Source organism: Podarcis raffonei, chromosome 14 (genome assembly GCF_027172205.1).
Source record: "Podarcis raffonei isolate rPodRaf1 chromosome 14, rPodRaf1.pri, whole genome shotgun sequence".
NCBI classification, from domain to species: Eukaryota; Metazoa; Chordata; class Lepidosauria; order Squamata; family Lacertidae; genus Podarcis; species Podarcis raffonei.
The window spans coordinates 5245791-5271014 of NC_070615.1; the positions used below are offsets into that span (position 1 = coordinate 5245791).

General features: G+C 45.4%; 1 protein-coding gene across 2 annotated transcripts in view; it reads right to left on the reverse strand.

Annotated features, from left to right (window-relative positions):
* DAPK2 (death associated protein kinase 2) overlaps positions 1-23814 on the reverse strand; it is a 39681-nt gene extending 15867 nt beyond the window's left edge. Inside the window, exons 1-3 of one of the 2 annotated variants that reach the window (XM_053364765.1) lie at positions 23682-23809; positions 3310-3531; positions 1543-1681 (exon numbers count right to left, since the gene is read on the reverse strand). In XM_053364765.1, the coding sequence (XP_053220740.1) occupies positions 1543-1681; positions 3310-3531; positions 23682-23758 (438 nt within the window). In that variant the 5' untranslated portion in view covers positions 23759-23809. Of the gene's footprint in view, positions 1-1542; positions 1682-3309; positions 3532-23681 lie in introns of both variants that reach the window. The other variant, XM_053364764.1, reaches the window with a different exon arrangement.
* Positions 23815-25224: the final 1410 nt, after the last annotated feature.

A 25224-nucleotide genomic window follows, 5' to 3' on the forward strand; every position in this document is an offset into this window, starting at 1 on the left:
AAAGGCAGCTTCAGGTTCTTAATGATCTTTTCCCAATTGGTAGTTATGTTACTCATGTTACAGGCCTCTCTCTTGAATGCTTAAGACTTGGGGGTTTGTTTGTTTCATTTTCTAGTACATGCAAAACCATTCCCCACCACTGTTTTTGATTAAGTACCCCACTTGCTTTTCCAGTCTGAAACAACTGCCACCACTTTCATTCATGAAAAATTCCCAGTCCTACATTCCCTAATGGAGGTACTGGTGGTTCCTTTCTCATTTAAAAATAGAAAAGGGGTGGGGAGAGATTTGATCCTCAGTCCAAAGCTGTAAACACAAAGCCCATTTAACCTGGATAAAAGTGGTTGGGGGGTGGATAAATCAAGCCCCCTGATTCTCCTCTTGAGGAGCTGAGTTACAGACTCTTAACCTCTGTGAAAAGATTCTACATGCTCAGTCAGAGAGACTGAATCACAAAGGGAAACCTGGGTGCACAGTGGTGTAAACTGCAGTGGAGCATTCTGTGCGCGCGCGTGCAGAGTTACCCTATTCACCTGCCCCTTCTTACTTCTTACTCTGAGAGCTGCAGTCAGGATTCCCTCCCTCCCTGCCATTTAACCTGACTTTTCTCTTCCTGAAACGCAAAGGCACTGCAAGGTCCAGGTGAGGGAAATGCCAGAGGTGAGACAGAAGCAAATCACATTAGCTACCTTTGTTCTTTTCCTAGTTCAGTTTACAGGGTGGAGGGTTGCTACACAAGAGGCAGGTCAGTCCCCAAAGAGGAATCTTCCACCATTCACAGCACAGCAAAGGGTGGGAGGAACTCAGATTTTGAGATTAGATTACAGGCTGTGCTTGCTTTGACAGTGAGCACAGTTCCAGTGTATACAAATCAGCTGAGCTCTGGTTTATTTGTTTATAGAATTTCTTACTTGCCCTTTCCCCAGAATGTTGCAAAGGCTTACACGTCCACATGGCACAGGAGCCACAAAAACCAAGCATGTTTAAACCACACCCCAGCCTTGCCTTTCCCAACCTGGTGCCCTCCAAGTCTTTTGAACTGCAACTCCTACCAGTCTCAGCCAGCACAGCTAAAAAAGGCTAAGGGCTGACTGGGAGTTGTAGCTCCCAAAATATGGAGGGCACCAGGCTGCTGAAAGCTGGTCTACAGTCAGCTGCCAACACGGTCGCCGACTTGGGACCCAGATTATGGGTGCCCAGAGACACATGTGACATAATGTGACGTCATGATGTCACGGTGCGCTGTGACATCATGACATCACATTACGTCACATGTGTTGCAGAGGTGCCTGGGAACCCTGGAAGTCCTAGAATCATAGAATCATAGAGTTGGAAGAGACCACAAGGGCCATCGAGTCCAACCCCCTGCCAAGCAGGAAACACCATCAGAGCACTCCTGACATATGGTTGTCAAGCCTCTGCTTAAAGACCTCCTGTCCAAGGCCCTATGGTCCAGCACCCACAACAAAAGTTTTGTGGGTGCCCGGTCCCCCAGGGCCCCCTAGAGCTGGCATCAGTGGCTGCCAAGCCCATTCTGCTTACCTTTAAATCAAAATGGGCTATTTTCTTGTCGTGCAAGTAGCTGACACCATCTAGGATCTGCTTAATGAACTGTGTGGCTTCCTCTTCACTCAGCGACTCCTTCTGGGCCAGGAAATCAAAAAGTTCTCCTCCAGACACACTATAAAGCCAACAAGAAAGTATTGTGATAGCTGCATTAACAGCAAAAGGATGCAGATTCATTGTACTATTCTGCTTCCGGTTCCCTGGATTAGTCTAATGGATGTTTCTAACAAATTGCTACTGCTGTTTGTTGAATAGAGCATTCATCCTGAATTCTTTGCACAAAGCTTATGAGGTGGTTAGACTGTGTCCAATCTTTATTTTTATTTTGGAAAGTTTCTGGTCTTTATTGAGCATTTGTTCCAATTTGTTTAAGCAGTGATTATATGATAATGAGCACTAATCCTGCATTCTACCTGATTTACTTGCTGAGCGTTTGTACATAATCTGGTTAATCATTTATTCACCCCACATTTTTAAATGCATTTGCCCATCACTTTCCAAACTGCAAAAAGTCCATTTTTTAAAAATAAGATTTGTTGCCCTAGGGCAATGCAGCATTTTAATCTGCTTTAAATGTACAGTCCTAACATTCTGGTAGGCTCTATAATCCCTCTCACAAATTGCTGGCAGTCTGGATGCACCCCTAGGGAGTCAACAGCTGCACTTTGTGGATAAGGCTGGGGGGAAGATTTACAACACTCTTTTTATTTTTTGCTTTGTCCCATAGTTAAATATATTTTGATATACTACATATGCATATCACTTATGCATTTATTTAATTTATAATCCTCACCTTTTATCCCATATGGGACCTTTCTGGAAATGAATGGTCAATGGCATCAGCAGCATCATAAAATCCTCAAACCAATTACTGCACAGAAAGGACAACTGGGATGTACCTGAGCATGCTATCAACACTGATGCCTCTCCACCCTAAATTGGCACCTTGCCAATTATAAGTTTGTTCCTTTAAGGATCTAACTTTCTTAAAATCCAATTTGATTTATGTCTTACGCTGCAAGTGTTTCCTATTGCAGCTCAATTCTTGATTTAGAATAGGTGAACAAACTGATTTTATAGCCCCTGTGGTCCAGGAACCTGGATATAAGTTAAATAATGAAGCAGTTTACTGCCCTGAACAATGAGCCAGGAATGAGGTGTGTATGAGACTCATCCACACACCAACACTGATATATATATGAACTTTGCCTTTGCACTTATTCAAAATCCAACGTGCCACCAAAGCTGGTCACTGAACCTTGAAATTCTAATGGACAGCTAACATGTTGCACACAAGTTCTCCACAAGGTGGCCCTCAGCACCAACACAAAATCCCAAGAATCTGAGACTGCTAGCGGGGAAAACAAGAACAGAAGAGTCCAATCCCAGTTGTGGTTTTAAGGGCTAGAGGGCTTGGAATTCTGCACTTGATGAGCTCAAATTTGCACACAAACAAAGGAATAGACGGAGCTGACTGGATTGCTTTGCAATTATTCAAATAATTTGCACACTTTCTCTCACTCTGTTATTAAGCATAATTTAGTCTGGTTTTACTCTTCACAGGGAAACCCTTAGTCTCTGCCCACAATACTTTATTCAGCTCCCCAGTGGGCTTCCGATATTTCAACAGATATTGCTTGTGCATATTCTAGCTTATCTTAAGAACTAGAAACTTTATCTATTCATTTGTTTTAAAAGTGCATTCCTGTGCATTTCAGCACATACGCAGCCTCTCCTACTCACAGCTCGAGGATAAGGACCACATCAGTCTTGTTCTCATACACATCATGCAGCTTGATTATATTGGCGTGAAGGATCTGCTGCAAGATGTTGACCTCCCTTTCGATCTCCTCTCGCCGGACTCCACGGCGGCTAGCACGGCTCTGTCGTTTCTTGATAAATTTGGCGGCGTATTCCACCCCCGTGACCTTCTCCCGGCATTTCTTCACGATAGCAAACTGGCCGCTGCAAAGAAGAAAGAGGAGTTGAAGGCAATTCTCCCACACCAGGGAAACTGGCGGTCCTTTGGGAAGTCAGGAGTGGGTGCAGGAGACGGGTTCAAATTCCTGGAGTAGCCCCACTTCTGGCTACAGACACAACATAGATAGTTGGATGCCAAGCTAATATGCTAAAATGCATTAAAATGTCAACAGAACCCTAATATTAATATTAATAAATTATTTATACTGCACCCACTCTGGGCGGCTTCCAACAAAGTATTAAAATACAGTAGTCTGTTAAACATTAAAAGCTTCCCTAAACAGGGCTGCCTTCAGATGTCTTCTAAAAGTCTGGTACAGTAGTTGTTTTTCTCTTTGACATCTGGTGGGAGGGAGTTCCACAGGGCGGGTGCCACTACCAAGAAGGCCCACTGCCTGGTTCCCTGTAACTTGGCTTCTCACAGTGAGGGCACCACTAGAAGGCCCTTGGCTCTGGACCTCAGTGTCCGGGCAGAACGGTGGGGGTGGAGATGCTCCTTCAGATATACTGGACAGAGGACATTTAGCACTTTAAAGGTCAGCACCAACACTTTGAATTGTGCTCGGAAGCATACTGGGAGCCAATGTAGATCTTTCAAGACAGGTGTTATATGGTCTCGGCGGCCGCTCCCAGTCACCAGTCTAGCTGCCGCATTCTGGATTAGTTGTACTTTCCGGGTCACCTTCAAAGGTAGCCCCACGTAGAGCGCATTGCAGTAGTCCAAGCGGGAGATAACTAGACATAAGAATGTAAGAAGAGCCTTGCTGGATCAGGCAATGGCCCAACTGGTCCAGCATCCTGTTCTCACAGCAGTCAACCAGATGTCCCAGTGGGAAACCCGGAAGCAGGACCTGAACACAAGAGCCCTCTCCCTGCCTGTGTTTTCCAGCTATTTGTATTCAAGCATCACTGCCTCTGAGCTTGGGGGCAGAGCACCCACAAAGCACGAGGAAAAGATTTAAAGCTTTGAGTCTGCTTTCGAATAATGCTTATTTGGTTTGTCTAAAAAAAAATATCTGAGCATAGAAAGGGTTTTCTTAGCTCAGAGTTTCAGGGCTCCAAGAAGTTAGCCTTGGGTTAATGTACCCCTTTGGCTCTAGGCAAACTTATTTAAAAAATAAAAATAAAAAATCTCCAAGGCTTTTAAAGTATTAACTTGTAAACTGTCCAGATTTGCTATGCAATTCTGGCTAGTTTTTGCTATTATGTTTGTGTTATTTATTACACTATATAGAAATTTATAAAACCTTCACAAATGAAAAATCTTTATGAAATCCTCCTAATACAATTTTTTTCTAAACTGATTGCAGAGTTATGAAGTCTACAAACGCAATTTTTAAAAAACCTTAAAAGTTACAGGAGGGATTATCCCACCTCCCAGTCAAATGCCTTTATTTAATGTAAATGTTTTAGCACGCTACAAACTTTTACAACTTGAGACTATTCTGAAATGTCAGCAGGCCTGTCCTGACTGCAGCTGCTGCATTTCAAGGTTATTCTTCAACCACCAATTTTAGTATTTCCTCCATAGCTCAGAAAAAGGAAACAAGTGCTGCATCCTCTAGTATTTTAGTGTGATGGAAGCCCCCCTCAGATCCAGGTATGAAGTAATTACCGTAGTCAGCAGAGGAAGGAAGCAGAGAATTCCACATAAAGTACAGTGTGGATGAGATCACTTTGCCGCTTCCTGTCTTCTTCTTATAAGCTCAACACTAGGTATGATTTGAATGCAGAGCAGGTGTTGGAGGGGGAGAGAGAGAAATGGCCTTCTCACAATTTCCAGGCAATGAACCCAAGTCAGGCAAGGCGGAAAAGAGGCCTAATTCACATGGTGCTTTACAGCAGGCTTTCCCAAAACTGGTGCCCTCCAAATGGTTTGGACTACATCTCCCATCAGACCCAGCTTGGGGAAGGCCGATTATTATTTTGCATTTATACAGCACAAAACACATTGAATGTTGCACTGGAGAGATACTGGGAAGTCAAGGAGGAGGACGTCACTGCATCAATGATAAAGTGGTCACAGGACTTTGGATACGTTATATCAATGTCCCAACAGGAAAATCTCTGGAAGAACAATTGGAAATTTACTACCTGTTACGCCATCAGGGAGAACTTCCTAAAAATGCAACACCAATGGTATCTAACACCTCAGAAACTAGTCAAAATGTATAAAGGAGTAAAAAGTAACTGTTGGAGATGTGGAGCACAACAAGGATCCTTTTATCATGTATGGTGGCAATGCAATAAAATCAAAACGTTCTGGGAGGATATCCACTTAGAACTCGAAAAGATGTTAAGAATCTCCTTTAACTTCAAGCCAGAGGCATACTTATTGGGTATTATTGATACGGACTTTCCTAAAAAAATTAATGACATTTTTCTCTATGCAACGGTGGCAGCAAGGGTTCTTTTAGCTAAAATGTGGAAAAATTAAAAAGTTCCCTCAAGACAAGAGTGGGTCAAAAAATGATTCACTATGCTGAATTCGATAGCCTATCCGAAAAATTAAAGAACAAACCAAGGAAATAATTCATTTCAAAATGGGAAGTATTTAAAATATATTTGAAAATTAATAATACTGACTTAAAATCCGTAGCAGCATTTGAATAATTCCAGCAATATCGTTCACTAGTTATATGACTTAACATATTTTGAAGTGATTTGAGATGACAGTAATAACATGTATTGGCAGCAAAGAATGGTAATTTGATTTATGGAGCAGATAGAAAGTCGGGTTTAAAAAGAAGAGACCATTACAGTTTATGGATTATGAAATTTATATTAATTCTCTATGTAAGGTGCGACTGATGGTTTATTTTGTCCTTTTTGTTATATGTTGAGCAAATAAAATAAAATAAAAATTAAAAAGGGGGGGAAAGAATGTTGCATTGGAGAGTAACATAAGCAAAACAGAGAGGCCCAGATGATCTTACAATCTAAATGTTCACAGTGGGGAAGAAAACTGCAATGGGGCATAGATGCAGCGGAGATATGTGTCCTTAGATTTTGTTTCATTTGAGGTTGGGGACACGGGTTTGAAGCCAAAGGCTTTGTGAAAGGTGTAGCAGGTACCATGGAGGGAGAATGCAGGACAGGGCAGCTCTGTGAAAGAGTCATGGCACTGTGTGCCGGAGGAGGAGCAGTAGCAGGGCAGTCAATGAGCTCCACCTGCTCTGAGAAGGAAATAAAGAGGCTTCCAAGCTTTACTAGTGCTTTACTACTGCTTTACTACTGTTTATGATCCAGCGCACTAGCCTTCAACTGGTGGTGGTAGGGTGTGGGGACCCACAAGTAGGCCTGTGGCTTGGTGCAAGGTGGGTCGCAACATGAGCATTAAAAAGGTAAAGGTACCCCTGCCCGTACGGGCCAGTCTTGACAGACTCTAGGGTTGTGCGCCCATCTCACTCAAGAGGCCGGGGGCCAGCGCTGTCCGGAGACACTTCCGGGTCACGCGGCCAGCGTGACATCGCTGCTCTGGCAAGCCAGAGCCGCACACGGAACGCCGTTTACCTTCCCGCTAGTAAGCGGTCTACTTGCACCCGGGGGTGCTTTCAAACTGCTAGGTTGGCAGGTGCTGGGACCGAGCAACGGGAGCGCACCCCGCCGCGGGGATTACTATCACATTAATATGTGGTAAAAGATTACAAAATGGGTCTAATAATAATAATAATAATAATAATAATAATAATAATAATAATTTATTTGTACCCTGCCGATCTGGCTGGGTTTCCCCAGCCACTCTGGGCGGCTTCCAAAAAAGATTAAAAATACATTAAAATGGATGTTTGGGTCAAAAGCAGGTCCTGGCTCTGAATAAAGGTGGAAGATACTTGACCTAGAGAAAGTTAGGGGACTGGTCAACACAGCTTCCTGCATTATGGGACACTGTGTTGTGTAAGTACCAGGATAGGGGTGGGAGTGGGGGTGTCACGGCAATAATTTACCACTCCACTACAGGGAAGAGGCCAGCCTGGAGAAAGAATTTGAAGAAAGATATAACTGTGCTTAACTGATTGATTGTTACTTATTTATTATGCATTTATATCCCATCTTTGCTCCCGACAGCTCACAGTGGTATGTGTGGTTCTTCGCCCTGCCTTTTTTCCCTTTTTAAAAAAATTCTCTCAGCAATCCTGTGAGGTTGCACCACAGAAGCAATTCTGCGACAGTTTCAGGTGAATGGATGCAGCAAAATATGAAGGGTTTCCTCCTTTTGCATCCGTAACTCCACTCACAGGCAGACATTCTACATGTTGTTTGGAATAATCCACATATTCAGATCTGCAGACAAAAAATCTGCTCATCAAGAAGATGAAGCAGCCTGAGGACAGCTTTCTCCAAGTTCAGGTTTTTTTGTCCTCCTCCTGTCACCTAGTGCCAGCAGGGGCTGTACAATTCAGGATGCAGAAAATCCTCTCTAGGGCACCTCTCAACAGAATCCCATTCAGAATTCCAGACTGATTAAAATTACAGGGTTTTATTTACACAGCAGAAGCTCTGAGCTATAAACTTTCCCTCTGTCATTAAACACATTACAAGTATAGTAATTACAGTATATGTATCCAGAGGGCATACATTATGTGGCATATCCTGCAATTAAATGCCATATTTCCCAATGTAATACTAAGAGTATTATATAATTAACAGAGAGACCACAGCCAAAGTCAGGTCTAAAGTCTCTCACACGTCCATAAAAGCCCAGAAATCCAGAGATAAGGCTCACACTTGACCTTCACATGGCCTGGAACGCCTTGGGATTGCGGTACGGACCCTCAACCACTAATTTTAGTTCTGTGATTGCTAGCCAGATCTACGCACAAAGATGGGTTATAATCTGCAGTGTCATTCCAGACCATTTCATCAAGCGCTGAGGGATTATGGACCAGGCAAGGGATCTGCCTATACATCTTGGGATCCGGGTATTTAAAGAATTGTCTGATTCCATACAAATGTGTCCAATTGCCAAGATCTTCCACTGAGGTTCTTCTCTGGGTACCTCCATTCTCCAGTTTTAGGAACACATGAAGTTTCCTTACATCAATTCAGATTGTGTGGATAATGTCATTATATGATTTAGGCACTAGGTGGCAGTGGACCTAAGTGTATCTGGGTGGAGTTGGGTTTTCAGTGCTGTACTGTTCTTCTTGGAGACAATGAAGTTCTTCTTTAGCTTCCCAACATGGAAAAGGGTTGTGGGAAACAAAATCTAAGATTTGTTTTTAAGATTGAGGTAGTCTTGATGTTTGGTGTGAATCTGAAGTCGTCATTTGATGCCAAATTGTCAACTAGGGGCACAGCTTCAAAGCATTGCCCACATCTCCCAGCTGGCTGGAGAATGTGGCAGAGCAGCTCCACCTGAAACCAACACACCTGGCTTAGCCTATCTGGATGAAGCCAGAATACTTGAGAGGTATTAGTATGGTAATATTACAACTGCAACAGACGGTTCCAAGAATTTCTGTGTTTGATCAGGTGCTTCCATAGGACTTTGGAACTTGCAGCAATTTGGTTGCCTTCCGTATCTTCAATTTTGTTTAAGGATGAGTCAGGAATTTGATCCCCACATTTGTTTGTGCAGCAGCTGAAATGTTGGACTCCAGTGTGGGAAGCCCACTCAGCTATGATCCCTCACGTGGCTCTTCTGGGACAGACCGCAACTTCTCAGTCTAGCTAGTGCAGCTGCACAATCCTGCCTCCAAGTGTAACAGGACTCAGAAAAACATTCATCCATACCCACTGCGAGGAGCCTTGTAAAATGTCAAGGCCGCAGCTGCACTATGGACTTAATGTAGTATCATACGACTTTAAACACTTGCAGCTTCCCACAAAGATTCCTGGGAACTGTAGTTTGTGAAGGGTGCTAAGAGCAGTTAGGAGATACAATTCTGAGAGTTCCTGGGGCAGAGAGGCTGGTTGTTAAACCATTTTGAGAACTGCAGCTCTGCAAAGCAAACAGAGGTCTCCTTAACAACTCTCAGCACCCTTAGGTAAAGGTAAAGGGACCCCTGACCATTAGGTCCAGTCATGGCCGACTCTGGAGTGGCGGTGCTCATCTCACTTACTGGCTGTGGAAGCCAGTGTACAGCTTCTGGGTCATGTGGCCAGCATGACTAAGCCGCTTCTGGTGAACCTGAGCAGCACACGGAAACGTTTACCTTCCCGCCGGAGCGGTACCTATAACTACTTGCACTTTGACGTGCTTTCAAACTGCTAGGTTGGCAGGAGCAGGGACCGAGCAACGGGAACTCACCCCGTCGCGGGGATTCAAACCACCGACCTTCTGATCAGCAAGTCCTAGGCTCTGTGGTAGCAAACTACAATTCTTTGGGAGAAGCCATAACTGTTCAAAGTGGCATGATACTGCTTTAAATGTATAGTGCTAATGGGGCCTCTGCTATTATTTTTTATGTGTTTAATTAATTATTTGCATTTCCTTTTGCATTTGAGTATAAATCAGCATTAATTTGACATTTTGCATCAGTGTAGATAACTTTATTATCACTTTTTATTTCTGTCCATTTTTATATGTATCTATATATGTGTCTATGCATGTACAACTTTTCTAGTTTTTCATCTTGGAATTTATTGGACTATATGAATCATAAAAAGAAACAAACGTTAACAATAAATCATAAACGAGTAATGTATGGATGTGTGAGGGTGAAGACTAAGCTATTTTATAGTTTAACAGACTAATACAAGTAAAGGAAGGCATTCAGTCCTTTTCCTGCGGAATATTTACCTTGTACATGAGTGCTTTTTGAATTATTCCTGTGAAAGGTCCTCTTCAAATGTAATTGTTGGACTCCAACTCCCATCAGCCCCAGCTAACAAGCAGTCAATGGTCTGGAATGATGGGAGTTGAAGTCCAACAATATCTGGAAGTCCATCCTTGCACTCCTGCACCCACAGTAAGTTCAGCTCTATCTTGGGGGAGAAAGTTTGAGACACCCACATACCCAACTCAGCTGATTTGTTGGGCTTCTCTCAGAGAACATGCTTATTTCTTTGGCATGCGCAGGATCAACAAACAGTGCCTAAGAAGATGATAGCATCATCCCTGTTGTGAAATACGTGGTCCTGCTTTGGTCCTCACCTTTGCTCAAGCCCCCAAATCATAGCAGGACAGAGGAAGGACTGGAGCTGCTTGGAAGATTCCCCTGACACCATACAGCATCCTGGTTTAATGACTTTCAGAAGAAGCTGCTCAAAGGGAAGAGACGAGAGGGAAGGAGGGAGTGTGTGTATTTGCAGGTCAATCCTTAAAGAACTTGTCAAATTATTCTCAGCTTGGAAGCTGATAAAATGTGGTGCGCAGGGCAGGAACTTTGGGAATTTTCTTAGACTCCTCTCGTGGGCCCTCCTCCCTCTTCGCTTGCAGATAAATAGACAAAGGGCATGTTCAGCTGCTCCACCACAAGCTGGGGGGGCAGGGACGGGACTCACCAATCTCCATTTAGTGATCTAAAAAGGCAGCTACCAGGCACTCACCATCTGCAATGTAATCTTTATTTCTTGCTGGTGATCTTTTGCTGGTGATCTCAGCAAAATGCCCAAGGGGCAAACAAATAAATATTCTGGTTACTCATTCACACACTAGAAAACTGCCCTGTTCATCTTCACTGCTTTCCCTCCTAGTCCTGGAGACAGAGCACAGTCAAACTAGGCTACTGGCTGAACTCTAACTGGGACAAGACCAAACAGAAGCAAGCAGGCTGGTTGGACACTCAAGGTGGCTGAGGAAGTAGAAACGGAGGGAGAAGCATCCAATATATACAGGTCCAGCACTGGAGCAGCATGGAAAGGTTTGGGGAAGGAGAGAGAGCAGGCTCTGTAATGCTTACTCTGAAAGCAATAGGCCCACCTCCATATCCTGGCTTCCTGGACAGGGTGCACTTTCTCCATCTAACTGAGGCAAAAAGTCTGTAGAAAAACACATCATGAGCTGGAGGCAGAAGCAACTGATCCACCATCAAGGGTGGGAGGAGGGGAGTGACTTTCAGAAGTGGCTTCAGCTCCCCTCCTCATCTGGACTTTAGGAAGCAGAAATGTTGAGCATGTGAACATGGTGGGATATTAGCAGCCAAACCCAACAAATGCATTTTATGGCTACTTAGCATGAGAAGGGGCTAATACCACAGAGCTGAGACAACTACGTTAACCCAAGAGAAGTCCTTAAGTCACAGCCCAGATACAACAAAAATGGCCGCCTAACCCCGACGCTCTGAAGAAAGCCATCAATCAACAATGCCTGTACAACTCTATAATGCCACAACATCCAAGAACCACCACACCAAAACACCGAACCACAACATCCCCCCACTTCAAAAATACACAGACTAGGCCACCAAGACAATAGAAATGGCACCAACCAAGGAGATGGCGAACGACAAAGAGATCGCAACATCCTCCATGATGACAACTGCCCAACATCAAAAAGGGACCTGAGGGAAATTGAACTGAGAATAGCAGAACTTTTGAAGAAAACAGTGACTCCCCTGAAGACAATAATCAGCGACCTGACCTCCAAAGGGGAAACCCTCACTGTCACCATCTCCACTCTAGGAAAAGAAAACCAGATGCAACTAAAACAAATAGAGCAACTCTGAGAGGAAAACACATGTCTGAAAAACAAATTAGCTGATACGGACAACCGCCAAGAAAGAGAAAGCATGGAAGTGAGAATTAAACTAGCAGGCCTAGAAGACTGCAGCAGACGCTGCAGCATCCGCTTCCGCAATTTCCCTGAGAAACTCATGTAAAAACACGCTGATTCCCAGACCGTCCGCGGGCTGGATTTAGAAGGCAATTGGGCTGGATCCGGCCCCCGGGCCTTAGATTGCCAACCCATGAACTAAAACAACAGCCCCCACCCCAATACCAGCAAACAGGCTAAAATCTGACAAATAACTAACATAATGGTGGTGCCAGAGCATGCCAATACTCACATCCCTACCTTATACCTCAACAAACCAATAATGCTATTAATGATACTGACAACATTGTTTATAAATCTTGTGCCACAAAGGCACTTGACACGGTCTCACTGACTGACCCCTATCGCAAGTGAAAGGGGGGGTGGCCTGTTCTCAAAAAAGGCCCTCCATGCCAGCTGAGACACAGGACCAACCGGCTGGGAGCCAAATGGTCCAAGCTACTCCAAACAAACACCTATATAACTACATATAGGTGACCCTCTATAACCTACCCCCCAACCCTCAGCCCATCTCTAACTCTAACCCCCCTTCCCCCACCCACCACATTATATGTCAGCACAACACACTGGGTTCGATAGACAATAGAAGGTGGGAGACACCGGGCAACCCAGGCGGGTTGGCAGGGAATCATCCTATAAGGCAGATAAGCAAGATGGCGAGCTTAAAAGCAATTACACTAAATGTGAGGTGCTTAGGAAGCCCTGTCAAAAGAAAACACATCACCTCGTACATAAACACCATGAAAACACACATTGCCTTCCTACAGGAAATACACAACCCGCCCAAAGGAAGCAAACTCCTGAGCGAACCCCGCTTCAGTCAACAATGGGTGGTACCTGGCTCAGGAAAGGCACACGGAGTAGCCATAGGACTCAGTAGAGACCTACATTATAAAGCCACAATGGTGCAAAAAGACAAAAGAGGCAGATTCGTTTTCACCAAAGGGATACTAGATGGCAAACTAAATTGACAATTGGCTCCATCTATGCTCCAAACAAGAAGACACTAAACAATCTCCTTTCCTTCTCCAAAGGGAAAGCAATCCTAGGAGGTGACCTCAACCTAAATATGAGAGGCACCTCCCTAAAAGACATGTATCCTACAACCCCCTGGGCAACCTTCCTCAGAGGGACAACTAGAGACTCTTACAAACTACTGAAAATGCTAAGAAATGGAGGCCTTTATGGTATCTGGGAAGAAAAGAACCCAGGAGACACCAGCCACACATTCCAGTCTAGATGCCACAGCACAATATCCAGACTGGACAGTATTCTGCTCACACAAGGCCTGATCCCCCTGGTAGAAACAGCAAACATTAGTAACATTAAAATCACAGACCATGCCCCAGTAGAAGTTACCCTCAAAATAGGAGAGGAAACAGAAACTACCCCATCGTGGTCCTTCAGCCCCATCCTAATCACAGCCAACTAGCTAGAAAGTGTCTCTTGAAAATTCTCCAAAACTACTTTAAGGACAATGATGTGGGCAACATAACAACCCCCCTCCTCTGGGACACAATGAAAGCAGTCACCAGAGGAGCCTTCATCAAGGAGACAGCATCCCTTAAAAAACAAACCTCCTCAAAAATTGGTAAATTAGAACAATAAATTATGACCCTCTATACACTATAAACAAACAGGAGCAAAAAAACTTCCTAAACTCATGAACAAAAAAGAAGGGAAATTGACTCTCTAGAAATCAATAAAACAATGATTAACATCCTATACTCTAAACAACACTTTTACAAATAAGGAGGGAAGAACTCCAGACTATCAGCAAACAGATACAGGAAAAAATCACTCAAAACAAGAATACACCAGGTCACACCTTTATTCCCAGTCTTTCTACTATTACAAACTGGAAAAATGCTCATCTCAGCCTCCTGCACATGAGGTTGCCAACTTTTTAACCAGCCCTTGCAGCTGTGCCTTTAACAGCAAAGCACATAGATCAACGAAATTGGCTTTTAGTGGTACTTGTGCTTAATGGTTCTATTGTATGATGGCATGAATTTGCTGTATCCTGCTCTTAGTACAAGCAGAATAAAAATAAATGTTCAGCATCATGCGTGCACACACAGAGGGAGCTGCAGAGCACAGCCGCAGAAGTCACTTGAAAAGTTGGCAGCCCAAGCTATTTAGACGTTCAGCTACAGTGTCACAGCCTGCCTTGCTCTGGCTTCTGAAGGAGAATATGCCACTAAACTACTAAGCTGGTAGTAATAAACTAATACTCAAAGATGAAGCTGTGGAGCACCATGTAAGGCAGAACTTTCCAAACTGTGTGTGTGTGTGTGTGACACATTAGTGTGTCGGCTGCAGTGTGTAGGTCGCACAAACACTCCTCACCCTCCTCCTGCGTCTGGAAAGGGGTTAGCTTAACCTCTGGTTTGCTAGTGTCACGAAATGATGCATGTCTAAAGATTGTGTCACCAACATGAGAAGTTTGGAAAGCTCTGGTGTAAGGAAAACCAGCCCAGCTTAAGGTATTCCTAAAAGGAACAGAGTGGGGCCCTGCCTTCCTGAGCATTCCCTGGTCAATGAGGGCTGTTGGAGGGCATGAGCTTGTCACTGCAGCTGTCAGGAGCAAGGTGTCAGGAGCAGGTCAGGAGCAGCAATAAATCACACAGCATCAATGAGGTTAACTCTTTATTCAAGGAAATGAGTTCGACTCAGGAGGCCAGGCTTAGTGAGCACAGCAACTCGTCCTGATAGAACTTGCTGCTATGATGCAGTTGCCCAAGTCTACACATCCTTTGGGTCCTTCCCAGGCAATTGGAGACTCTATTGTCTCATCTCTCTTTGCTCCTCCCTCTTCATACCTTTTAGGGTTCTAGAAGACTAGGGGGATGAGGAGCTGGTCTCAGCAGGAAGGGGAGACCCCCATGGCTTCTTCAGCAGCCTGCTTCATCTCTGTCTCTTGACCCCACCCCCTTCCTCTCTAGCCTCCACTTCTGCCTCTGATTCTGGACTGCCCTCTGCCACAGCCTCTATCTGATCACTAAACCATGTTACCTCTCCAGCTTCTGACACCTCCTCCTCCCAGTCTGCTCCCTCTTCTCCCTCTTCTCCCTCGCTGTCATCCCACCACCCCTCCCTGGGCTCTGGGCCTTCTTCCCTTGGGGGTTCCCCAGCTGGTGCCTCCCATCGCTCCTCTGCACTCAGCCAGTCCATGATAGCAGCTGTAATGCACACACACACTCCTAAAGTGGCCTGCCGTGTCATCTGCACACACCCCTCCCACCTGTTGTGTTCACTTCAAGCACGGGCTCCAAGCAACAACAGATTTGTGCCCTCTGACTGAAAAAGTGAGTGTGTGGAAAGTGCAGCCTGCTAACAGCTGCCTTTTAGAGACTAGGTGACACCTCCCTCCCCGGTGGCCACTGGTTTTATTGTTGTTTGGGGTTTTCCGCAGCAAAGCCAGAGTTAATTTCCTCTTGTCCCGTGGTAGTTCCTGTTTCACTGCATAGCTTTCCTAAAGATAGAAAGGGAGCCAGAGCAATTATGCCTGGAATGACAAGCAGCTGCCTTTGACGCCACACAGATATGAGGGGGGGGGGTGCAGCTGTGTGTGTGTGTGTTTGTGTGTGTGCAGAAGTGACATTTAAGTCCTGGAGAAAACTGGAAAGTGGATGCTGCTTGGAAGCGGGTGGCAGAATTTAAAGGGGTGGCTGGTGCCAAGGGGGCGGGGTTCCCCTGAGGTGCAAACAAGAAGCTTCAGAAAGGCGGTTTCTATTGCAGCTGGAGGGGCAAAGAAGGAGTTGTGCCCCCACCCCACCCCTCCAGTCCCAAGGGCACTCAGAGGCTTTGCTACATCTTCTGTATCCATTCAAGCAGAATATTTACATTAATTTCAATTATTTAGGAGGCTTCTGTCCCGCCCTTAATTAATAGATTCCAGGGTGGGGTTCAGTACACCATTATAAAAGGCTAGCTACTATAAAAAGAAGTTCAAACAATCAAAAGTCATCATACAACGAAGGGGCACCAAAGGGGCCTCAGAGACCCTACCCCTGGTGACCACCATTCAAAACCAAACCAAACTAAGTGTTCATTTTTTTTACTTGCTTCCCCCCCTTTTTGTTTTTTGGTGGTAGTGGGGGGCTTGTCTGATTGTGTCTGTTTTATTCATTTGGGAGTGCGTAGAAGTGTTTTCTCTGTTTGGGGGAAACAGGAGGTTCTGAGCACCACTAGTTTTTTCTCCAGTGAAATTGGTATTTTGTACCACCTATGACCACTTCTTAAGGTTTCCGAAAGTGCCCTCTGGCCCAAAAGGTTAATGAAGGCAACTAAGATAAGAAGGAGCCTGGAGAACTGTTAGAACGGCAGGGCAGGCTATGGATCATCCAACAGAATAAAATCTTATGACCTGGAAAGGGCCTGGGCAAACAGATACATTTTTGCTCAGCGCCAAATGCTATAAGTGGGATTGCACTCATGTCATTCATGACAGCCCTGACTATTTTATCAAACAGTTCAGTCCCCCAGAGCCTTTGGCCCAAGATATCACAGGCGCGCTGAACTATTTCTAAAAGCAGCAGTCATTCAGAGGATCATAGACCCACCACGGAGGTGGGAGGAGAGGCTCGTGCTTCTGGTAGATCATGACACTGAGGAGGGGGCCTTCCATTCAGTCCTACTGAAAGCAATGTTTTCAGTTTGCTCACTTGTGGCACCATTCTGGGGGACTGAACTGTTTGATAAAATAGTCAGGGCTGTCATGAATGACATGAGTGCAATCCCACTTATAGCATTTGGCGCTGAGCAAAGCTCAGAAGGCTCAGAAGGCTGCTTGGAGGAACTGTCCTTTCCCTCCTCTCCTGATGTGGCTTCTGAGCAGACAGGGAGCTAAGATAAATGACCAGAAGATCAACCATTTGCATAGGGACATGCAACAATTGCTTTCCTTTGTTGTGATGATGCTACTGCCCGGAGGCACGGCACACTTGTAAGTGACCTGAACAGCGCTGCCCATTCTGTGTCTCAAAGGCTGCCTTTCCTTTCAACAAAAACGTTTCTGTGACAAAAACAGCCCCACCCAGCACCTGTGGGGCAGGAAAACAGCTCCCATGAGGGCTGATGGATGTAGAAGGACATTTTTTTTGCTGAAAGGTCCAGGCAACAGTGTGGATTCCGATTGTTATTATTTTTTAAGATACAAATGTAGAAGTGCAAAACATTCAGCTTGCCCTAGCAACATGATGGATAATGCTCCCCGCACACTGTCCTCCATCAGAGAATCCTTCTACCCAGAGACATGACCATTTTCAAAAAGCGCTTCTACAGATTTGTTCTCTGCAATAAATGCTGATTCAATGAAACCTTTGGGCCAGTATCCTTTTGCCCTTGCCTCTCCCATGAATATCACACCCTGCCAATCCGCTCAGCCTCAGCCACAGATGCTTCCTCAATATGAGACAGATTTTTCTTGACTGTGGATGACTGACTAGCTATTGAGAGGAGGGACTTGAAGTCTTATCCTGTGGAATGTCAGCTGTTTCAAAACCCTAGTTTGAAGGTCTGGCACAAACCATACTTGGTTGGCTTGGGTGAAATGGCAGATTAGGTTTCCATGGAAGTGGAAGTAGCTCATAAAAGCAGTGCACACAAATGGGATGGTGGAAGAGCATATGAGCACAGGACAGCCAGAAATGCCAAATCAGCTTGTGTGGAATTGCACTGACTCACATCCATCCCAGGCCCCTTCCCACTCTCCACTTTTTTTATTATTGTCAAGAGCAGGGATATTGTCATTTTTCATTCATGCTGTTCTGAAAGGGGGGGCGGGGAGGCCAAATGCAGCTCATCAAGCTTATCGTGCCCTCAGGATTCCCTTCAGAATCACGCCCTCACTGGTTCTGCTCCACAGCCTCCTAAGCTGCACTTGCATGACAGCAAATGCGTCACTGAACCATGACAATGTCTCCTGAAGGGGACACCTGAAGGCAGCCCTGTATAGGGAAGCTTCTTAAGGTTTAATGTTTTACTATGTCTTTATATATTCTGGAAGCCACCAAGAGTGGCTGGGGCAGCCCAGTCAGATGGGCAGGGTACAAATAAATTATTATCATCCTGCATGCCTGGAGTGTAAGTGTTTGAACTTTTGCATGGCTGGAATGTAGCCTACTGTGCAAAGGTGATGAGTCACACAACTGATGCTCCACCCACTTTTACTTTTGGCCCCGCCCACCATTGGCCTGCGGTCCCTGCAAGGGCCCATGAGGGAGTGCAGCCCTTGGGCTGAAAAGTGTTCCCCACCCCCTGCTGTAAAGCTTGGTGTTTGTTGGCAACCATTTGAATGGATTCTTCATCCAAGCAAAGGACCCATAAAGTCGAGCTGTGATTGTACATTTCACAGTAACTTTCTCTTGCTGCTTTCACATTCCCTGATCCCCAGCAGGGAGACTGTGTTCTAACGTGGCCTCGTGCCTTATCTTCCCTCAGTCAGTTCCTCCCTTCAGCAATATGTCACACTTATCTCCACTTTTGGTTTGCCAGGTCAATATTTACCCAACAATCTCACTTCTGCGTGTATTACACATCGTTGGTCAAAGTTTCATTCGCTCCCCTTCAACAGCACTGAAGATCATCAAGTTGATTTATATTACTATCCAAAGAGTGAAGCCACCCAAAAGGGATCCCAATCAATTCAGCATCAGTTACTGTGTGGGAGCAGGAGAAGAAGGAACCTGGTGTCTTCCAAATGTGGATGGACTACAGTTCTCATCATCTCCAAGCATTGCCCAGACTGGCTGATGGGAACTGGAATCCAACAACTTCTGGAGATTCACATGTTTTCCAAGTCAGCTCTGCATCATCCAAGATCCAGCAAATCCAGCAATCAGAAGCACTGAATTAGAATATGATTTCCACACACAAAGGTTTTGCTTTACTGCAGATGTACCGCAGTTGGGATGATATCCCCATCTACGCATGGTGTGGCTTATTAGGCTGAAAATAGGGATCTCGTTTTAGTTACAGGTGAACACCTAGTTGAGAACTATGAAGATCATGTACTGCAGAGAACAACTTATTACTTAATAAGGGACTCGTGGCTGAACAGGCGTGATAAAATTTAAACGCAGATAATAAGTGCCCTGCATGATGCATTAATCTTGTAAAGTAATTATGTTTTGTGTATTAACTTGGAAAATATGTAGAGTAAAACAACAACATCTCCTTCTCTTATTACATATTATTAATCACTTCTGATAACAGCACTATGCAGCAATTTAGTTATGTATTACATATCTGAATATGCAATGTATGTATTATCTACCAGGTCCCGATCCACACAGGTGCTTCCCTTTCTCTCAAACAGCCTCACAGGCAGCTAGCCGGGTACTTTGGCTGAAGCTCCTGTCTCACTCACTGTCCCCCTCTGCTTCCAAGGCCTGTGCAAGCCCAGAGTCCCCCATGCAAGGCACACAGTCCATTAACTCTCTACTGACACTAAGTAGGTTTCGGGACAGTCAATATCTAGACGGGAACTCCCATGTTTTATTATGTTTTTATATTCTACTGGAAGCTGCCCAGAGTGGTTGGGGAAACCCAGAGAGATGGGTGGGGTTATTATTATTATTATTATTATTACTACTATTATTATCTTCATCATCGTCATCGTCATCACCATCCTGAGCTCCATCGTAGAAGAAAGATGGGCTACAAATTAATTATACAAGTAAATCTCTCTCTCTCTCTGTGTGAGAGAGAGAGGGGGGGCGGGGTATCCCATTACAATTTACCAACTCAGGCGCCAAAATGTCTGAACTGGCCATGGAGCAAGTTTTATCCTGTAATAGGATTTCTGCTTTTCAGAGATGAGGGAACATCAATTTGTCAAACATAGGGCACAGTGCTTATGACAGCAACTGACACACCCTCTCTTTTACCACAAACAACTCGTCAGCAGAAGCTTAACCCCCCAAAAGTATTACAGAACCTCTGGGTGTCTGCCACTGGCATGGCTGCCAAATAAGGACTTCTAGGTAGACGGGACTTGATGACGGGGCTGGAGGATGATTTTAGATCCCAAGGCATTAGTCCTGTCCAGAGCTGACAAATCATGTCAAGCTCCCAGACACAAGCACCAGTCATTTCAATGCTGCTGCTGCTGCTGCCGCCGCTATTCACAGCCCTCCTGACTTTTCGTTCCAGACACTGTAAAAATCAGCTATCAGCTACTCAGAGAAGTTGTCAATATTTCCAAAATATTAGTGCAATGGCAAAAGCAATTATTCCATAAAAATTGGGCCTCAAGAAGCCATGCCGCTGGAATATTTTTTTATTTACGGGCTGAGTGGCAAAAGAGGATGCTTTGATTCCTCTTTCTGCTGCTTTATAGGACATCAGAAAAGCCCTGAATTAGCTGGATCAGGGCCAAGAGAATCCATCTAACCCCGCAGGACTCAAGTCCAAAACATTTGAAGAGCACCAGGTTGACAAAGGCTGCTGCTGAAATGGAACGAGAATCAAATCTTTATTGTTGTTTCTTGCTTTAGACATTTTTAGAAAACTTGTTGTAAAAAATCCTATTATTGGAAAGAAATTAAATATGGCTCATGCACCTTCCAAATCAAATTAAGGCAATCATCTCTCCTGGCTAGCCCTCTGCTTTGGCGGGGAGTGCACACTTTTATTTAATTAAGTTTATTGTGCTTAAATGAGCAGATTCTACAACAGTTTAATTGACAACCACCACCTTGGGTGCTTTTAGCAGAAAACTCAGAAGCAAAAAAGCAAACAATTAAGCCATTTCATTTTTGATAGGCTGAATCAGATGCTGACAGACATCTCAGCAAGATTACAAGTTGAAAGGGCACTTCCTGCCACAGCTTCAGCAGGGATGTCCTGTGCGAAATACATGGCTGAGAGGATGAAGCTTAGAGGGACCAGGATCTGATCTAGGGCTGGCCTGGAACATGAAGCTGCCACAGGCAGAGAAGCATCAGAACAACTCAAGCCTCCAGCCCAATATCTCAGGGCTCACTTGCCCAGAGTAGCAGTAGTAGTAGTTGTAGTAGTAGTAGTAGTAGTAGTAATACAGAATCAATGACAGAGAAGCTGCTTCTGTGATCTGGCATCTTGGCCACCATCAGCCCCAGTTAAACCAACTGGCCATAGAGTCACATCCACATCTGTTCTCTTGGTTGCACAAACCACAGGATTTCAACCTTTTGGAGTCCACGTTTCGCTTGACCAACTACATTTTTTCTGCAGCACTCCTGTGGGGCTCAGGAGCCCAGTTATGTCACCCATTTTTGAACACCCTCCCTTGTGGAGTGCTTCCTCAGTCATCTCTCCCATCCCCTCTCCTTGGGAGATATCCCAGCAGCCACTGCTGCTGCCCCCCCCCCAAGAGAGGTGCCTTCTCACACTGCCCCACAGGGGCCTGGCAGAGGATGCCCCCATCCTTAGTGGCCCAAGGTGAATGTGAAGCCAGCACCTTATTCCCCTTGGGAGGCAGCAGTGAGAGCAGCGGGCACTGCTGGGTCTGCATGGCGGAAGGGCTCCCCTTTGGCACCAGGCACTCAACTCCCAGGCAGGCCTTGCATACAGCAAGCACAAGAAAGGCCAGTGGGGCACCCGCTTGCCTGCCTGGCCTCCCACTTGTCTGTCCATTCCCAACAGCCAGGGCTGGTGGATTGACTTGCTTGCCTCCCTCACCCGCTCACTTGCTTACTCCAAGCCCACCTCAGCTCCTGGCAACCAGCACCCCCTGGTATCATTCGCCTGGGGATCTTGTAGCCAGGGCTGCTGCAAGAAACAGTCGCACAAGCCTTTGCCAGGCAGAGACGCGAGAGGCATGAGAGGAGAGAGGAAAGAGGGACAGAGGCCAGTGTTGACTGTGGCACCCCGGCCATCATTCAAGGCACCCCAGGGTTCCACGGCACACTGGTTGAAAACCACTGGCATAGAGCTATAAACATCTCCACCCACACCAGAGCAGTGTCATTTTTTTTTAAAGGAATCTTCTTGCAGCGGAGTCCTGGGGGAGACAGGGGAAAATAACTGAAGGCCACATCAGCCCCCCCCCCCGCCCCGCCCCAAAGTGAGGTATCAGTATCCCTGAGGCAAGCTTACTAGGGAGGAGCCATGTCACATCTATACAGTAGCCAACACATAACTGGCCTAAAGTAAATCTTTAATAAGCAGCATTGAAAAGGAAAGCTGCAGCCACTCCCTTCCTGCAAATGGCGGCAGATCAGTAGGGTAGCAGTTTAGTTCTGCCTGTAGAACAACAAGATGCAGCGGGGTTTTATAATCCCTGACAACTGTTTTACCAAAAACCTGTTTTGTTCCGTGCAAGTGATGCATATTCTGAAGGTATCTTGACATAAGTCTCCTTAACCACCAGACACACCTGTCAGCACCTTGAATAGTTTCAGATGCAGAGTGAAGAGCCTGTGACCTGACAACAACGTAAAACAATCTGGTTTACAGAACTGAAAGTATGAATGAAGCAAGCGACTGCTTGCCTCGGTCACGCCCTGTGCCCTCACAGCGCGTCTCAAGGTGGGCCTTTGTGACTGGGTCCCTGCGCATCGGGGGAGGAAACATGGGGCTAGTTCACACAGGCATTCCCTATCGCTTGATGCCAAAGTTATATCACAGGTTGTGAATGAGAGATGGGAAACCAAAGAGCCAGAATTCCAGTCCCCTCAAATGTAGTTGATTCAGTGCAGTGCATTCCCACAGGTGAGTTATCAAGCAATACCTCTTGTCCCACAGAGTTTGCTTGTTGCGACCCAAAGATTCTTAAATTATGACTAATTTACTCTACGTTTATGCATTCATATTCTGCTATGCTCAAGTCTACTTCAGAAGATAAAGCCACCACAAACCTTGATGAAATATGTCTGACCATGGCTTCAGAGAAAAGCTAGGCAGACTAAAATCAGTTCATTCATCCTGACTTTTTAAACAGGTAAGCAGGAATGAACGGGAGCTTCCACACACCTGGCCCCATACAGATAGCAGGCAGTGGGTCCCTGATGCAGAATAGGACTGCAGCAGGGGGCAAAGGGTTGAAGCCCCCTCCCCTTCACACCATGGTCCCAACCCAATTTGTTCGTTCTCTCTCTCTCTCTCTCTCTCTCTCTCTCTCTCTCTCTCTCTCTCTCTCTCACACACACACACACACACACACACACAGCCTCCATGTGACTAAAGTAACATATTCTTTGGCCCTCATGCATAAACCAACTGGTGTTTAACCAGAAATTGAAATGGAGTATAAACGGTACACCTCTATGCAATGTATTTTACTGACACTGCCACAAACTTTGTCTAATGTTAGAACAGCACAGTTTGCATCTGTTTGTGAACACTCCATGACATCGCAGCAGTGCAACCAATGGCTAAGGGAGCTTGCATGTGACATTTGCACAGAGTAGTAGGAAAAGTTCAGGCTTACCTTCCTAGCTCTTCGCCAATTTCATAAATGTCCTCTACTTTCTGTTGTTTAAACACAGACATGCCTGGACTCCTCATTGATGTACGCTGGTTAATTTAGCTGGGAAATGAAATAGAAACAGTCAGAGGACAGCTCTGTATACGTACTGTGGTCAAAGACTGCTAACCACAATTTCTAAGAAAAGAATGATTATGCACTACATTGCCCACAGTGGCCCCCCAAAAAAATTTCCAGTCAAAAAGATGTTGCAACATATAACCAGAATCAAAGCACAGTATTGTATACCAGTTAATTAAAATGCCTTTTACACACACACACACACACACACACACAGAGAGAGAGAGAGAGAGAGAGAGAGAGAGAGAGAGAGAGAGAGAGTTTTCTAGATCTTGTGTAGAAAAAGGGTAAAGGATCCCTGACAGTTAAGTCCAGTCGCAAACGATGCTGGGATTGTGATGCTCATCTCACTTTACTGGCCAAGGGAGCCGGAGTTTGTCCGCAGACAGTTTTTCCGGGTCATGTGGCCAGCATGATTAAGCCGCTTCTGGCAAAGCCAGAGCAGCACACAGAAACGCGAGTACATTCCCGCCAGAGCGGTACCTATTTATCTACTTGCACTGCGTACTTTCGAACTTCTAGGTTGGCAGGAGCTGGGACTGAGCAACGGGAGCTCACCCTGTCATGGGGATTCGAACCACCAACCTTCTGACTGGCAAGCCTTAGGCTCAGTGGTTTAGACCACAGCGCCATTGTAGCTCAATTAGACAGAGTTCATGATCTATCAGCTGTTCATTCCTAGGTTGTTTCATTTCAGTAGTTAAAGATCTCAGGGTTTAGAGGAAAGGCTGGGCTGGGCCTTCCTTGCACCTTGAGGGTGTACAATTGAGTGGTTTATCTGGTTGCATGCCATCCCAATCTCTAAGCAGGGGTTCCAGGCACTTACCCGGGTTCCTGTTTCCTTTTGGAAGGAGGCACAACAGAGACTGTAGTGTCTTTATGATATAGGGTTTGTTTACACATATATACAACCTGAGCCTACAATGGAGGGGCTCACAGCATCAAGCCCCCCAAAAGGTCCTGCTTCTCATACAGCCCCAACTTTGGATTCCAGCAGAAATCTGGCTCTCCAGCATGCCTGGCTCTCTGTCTGACTTCCCAGCTGGCAGCTTTTGCATCTGGCTTCCAGCTCACATAACTCCACTCTGAACTCTGACCTTTTGTCTTTCTAACTGGCCAGAGAGGGAAGCCCACCCATTTGTCCTCTGGCACAGAGCCACTCCCTTTGTTCCCTTAAGGACTCAAATTTAGCAGACCATTACCAGGCAGGGCTGGCTATTCCAGCAACTGAATCCATGCTGGATCCAGGCATTCAGCCTCACCCCTCTTCCCCACCCCACCCCAGCTCATAACAAGAGCATTCTTATGAAATAAATAAATAAATTGCAGCCACAGTTCCTTTTGCAGAAATACTCTCAGGACCACATCATGTTTAGAGGGATAGAGCAGCAGGAAAGTGCCTCCACTTTTGCAAGGCATTGTTCTG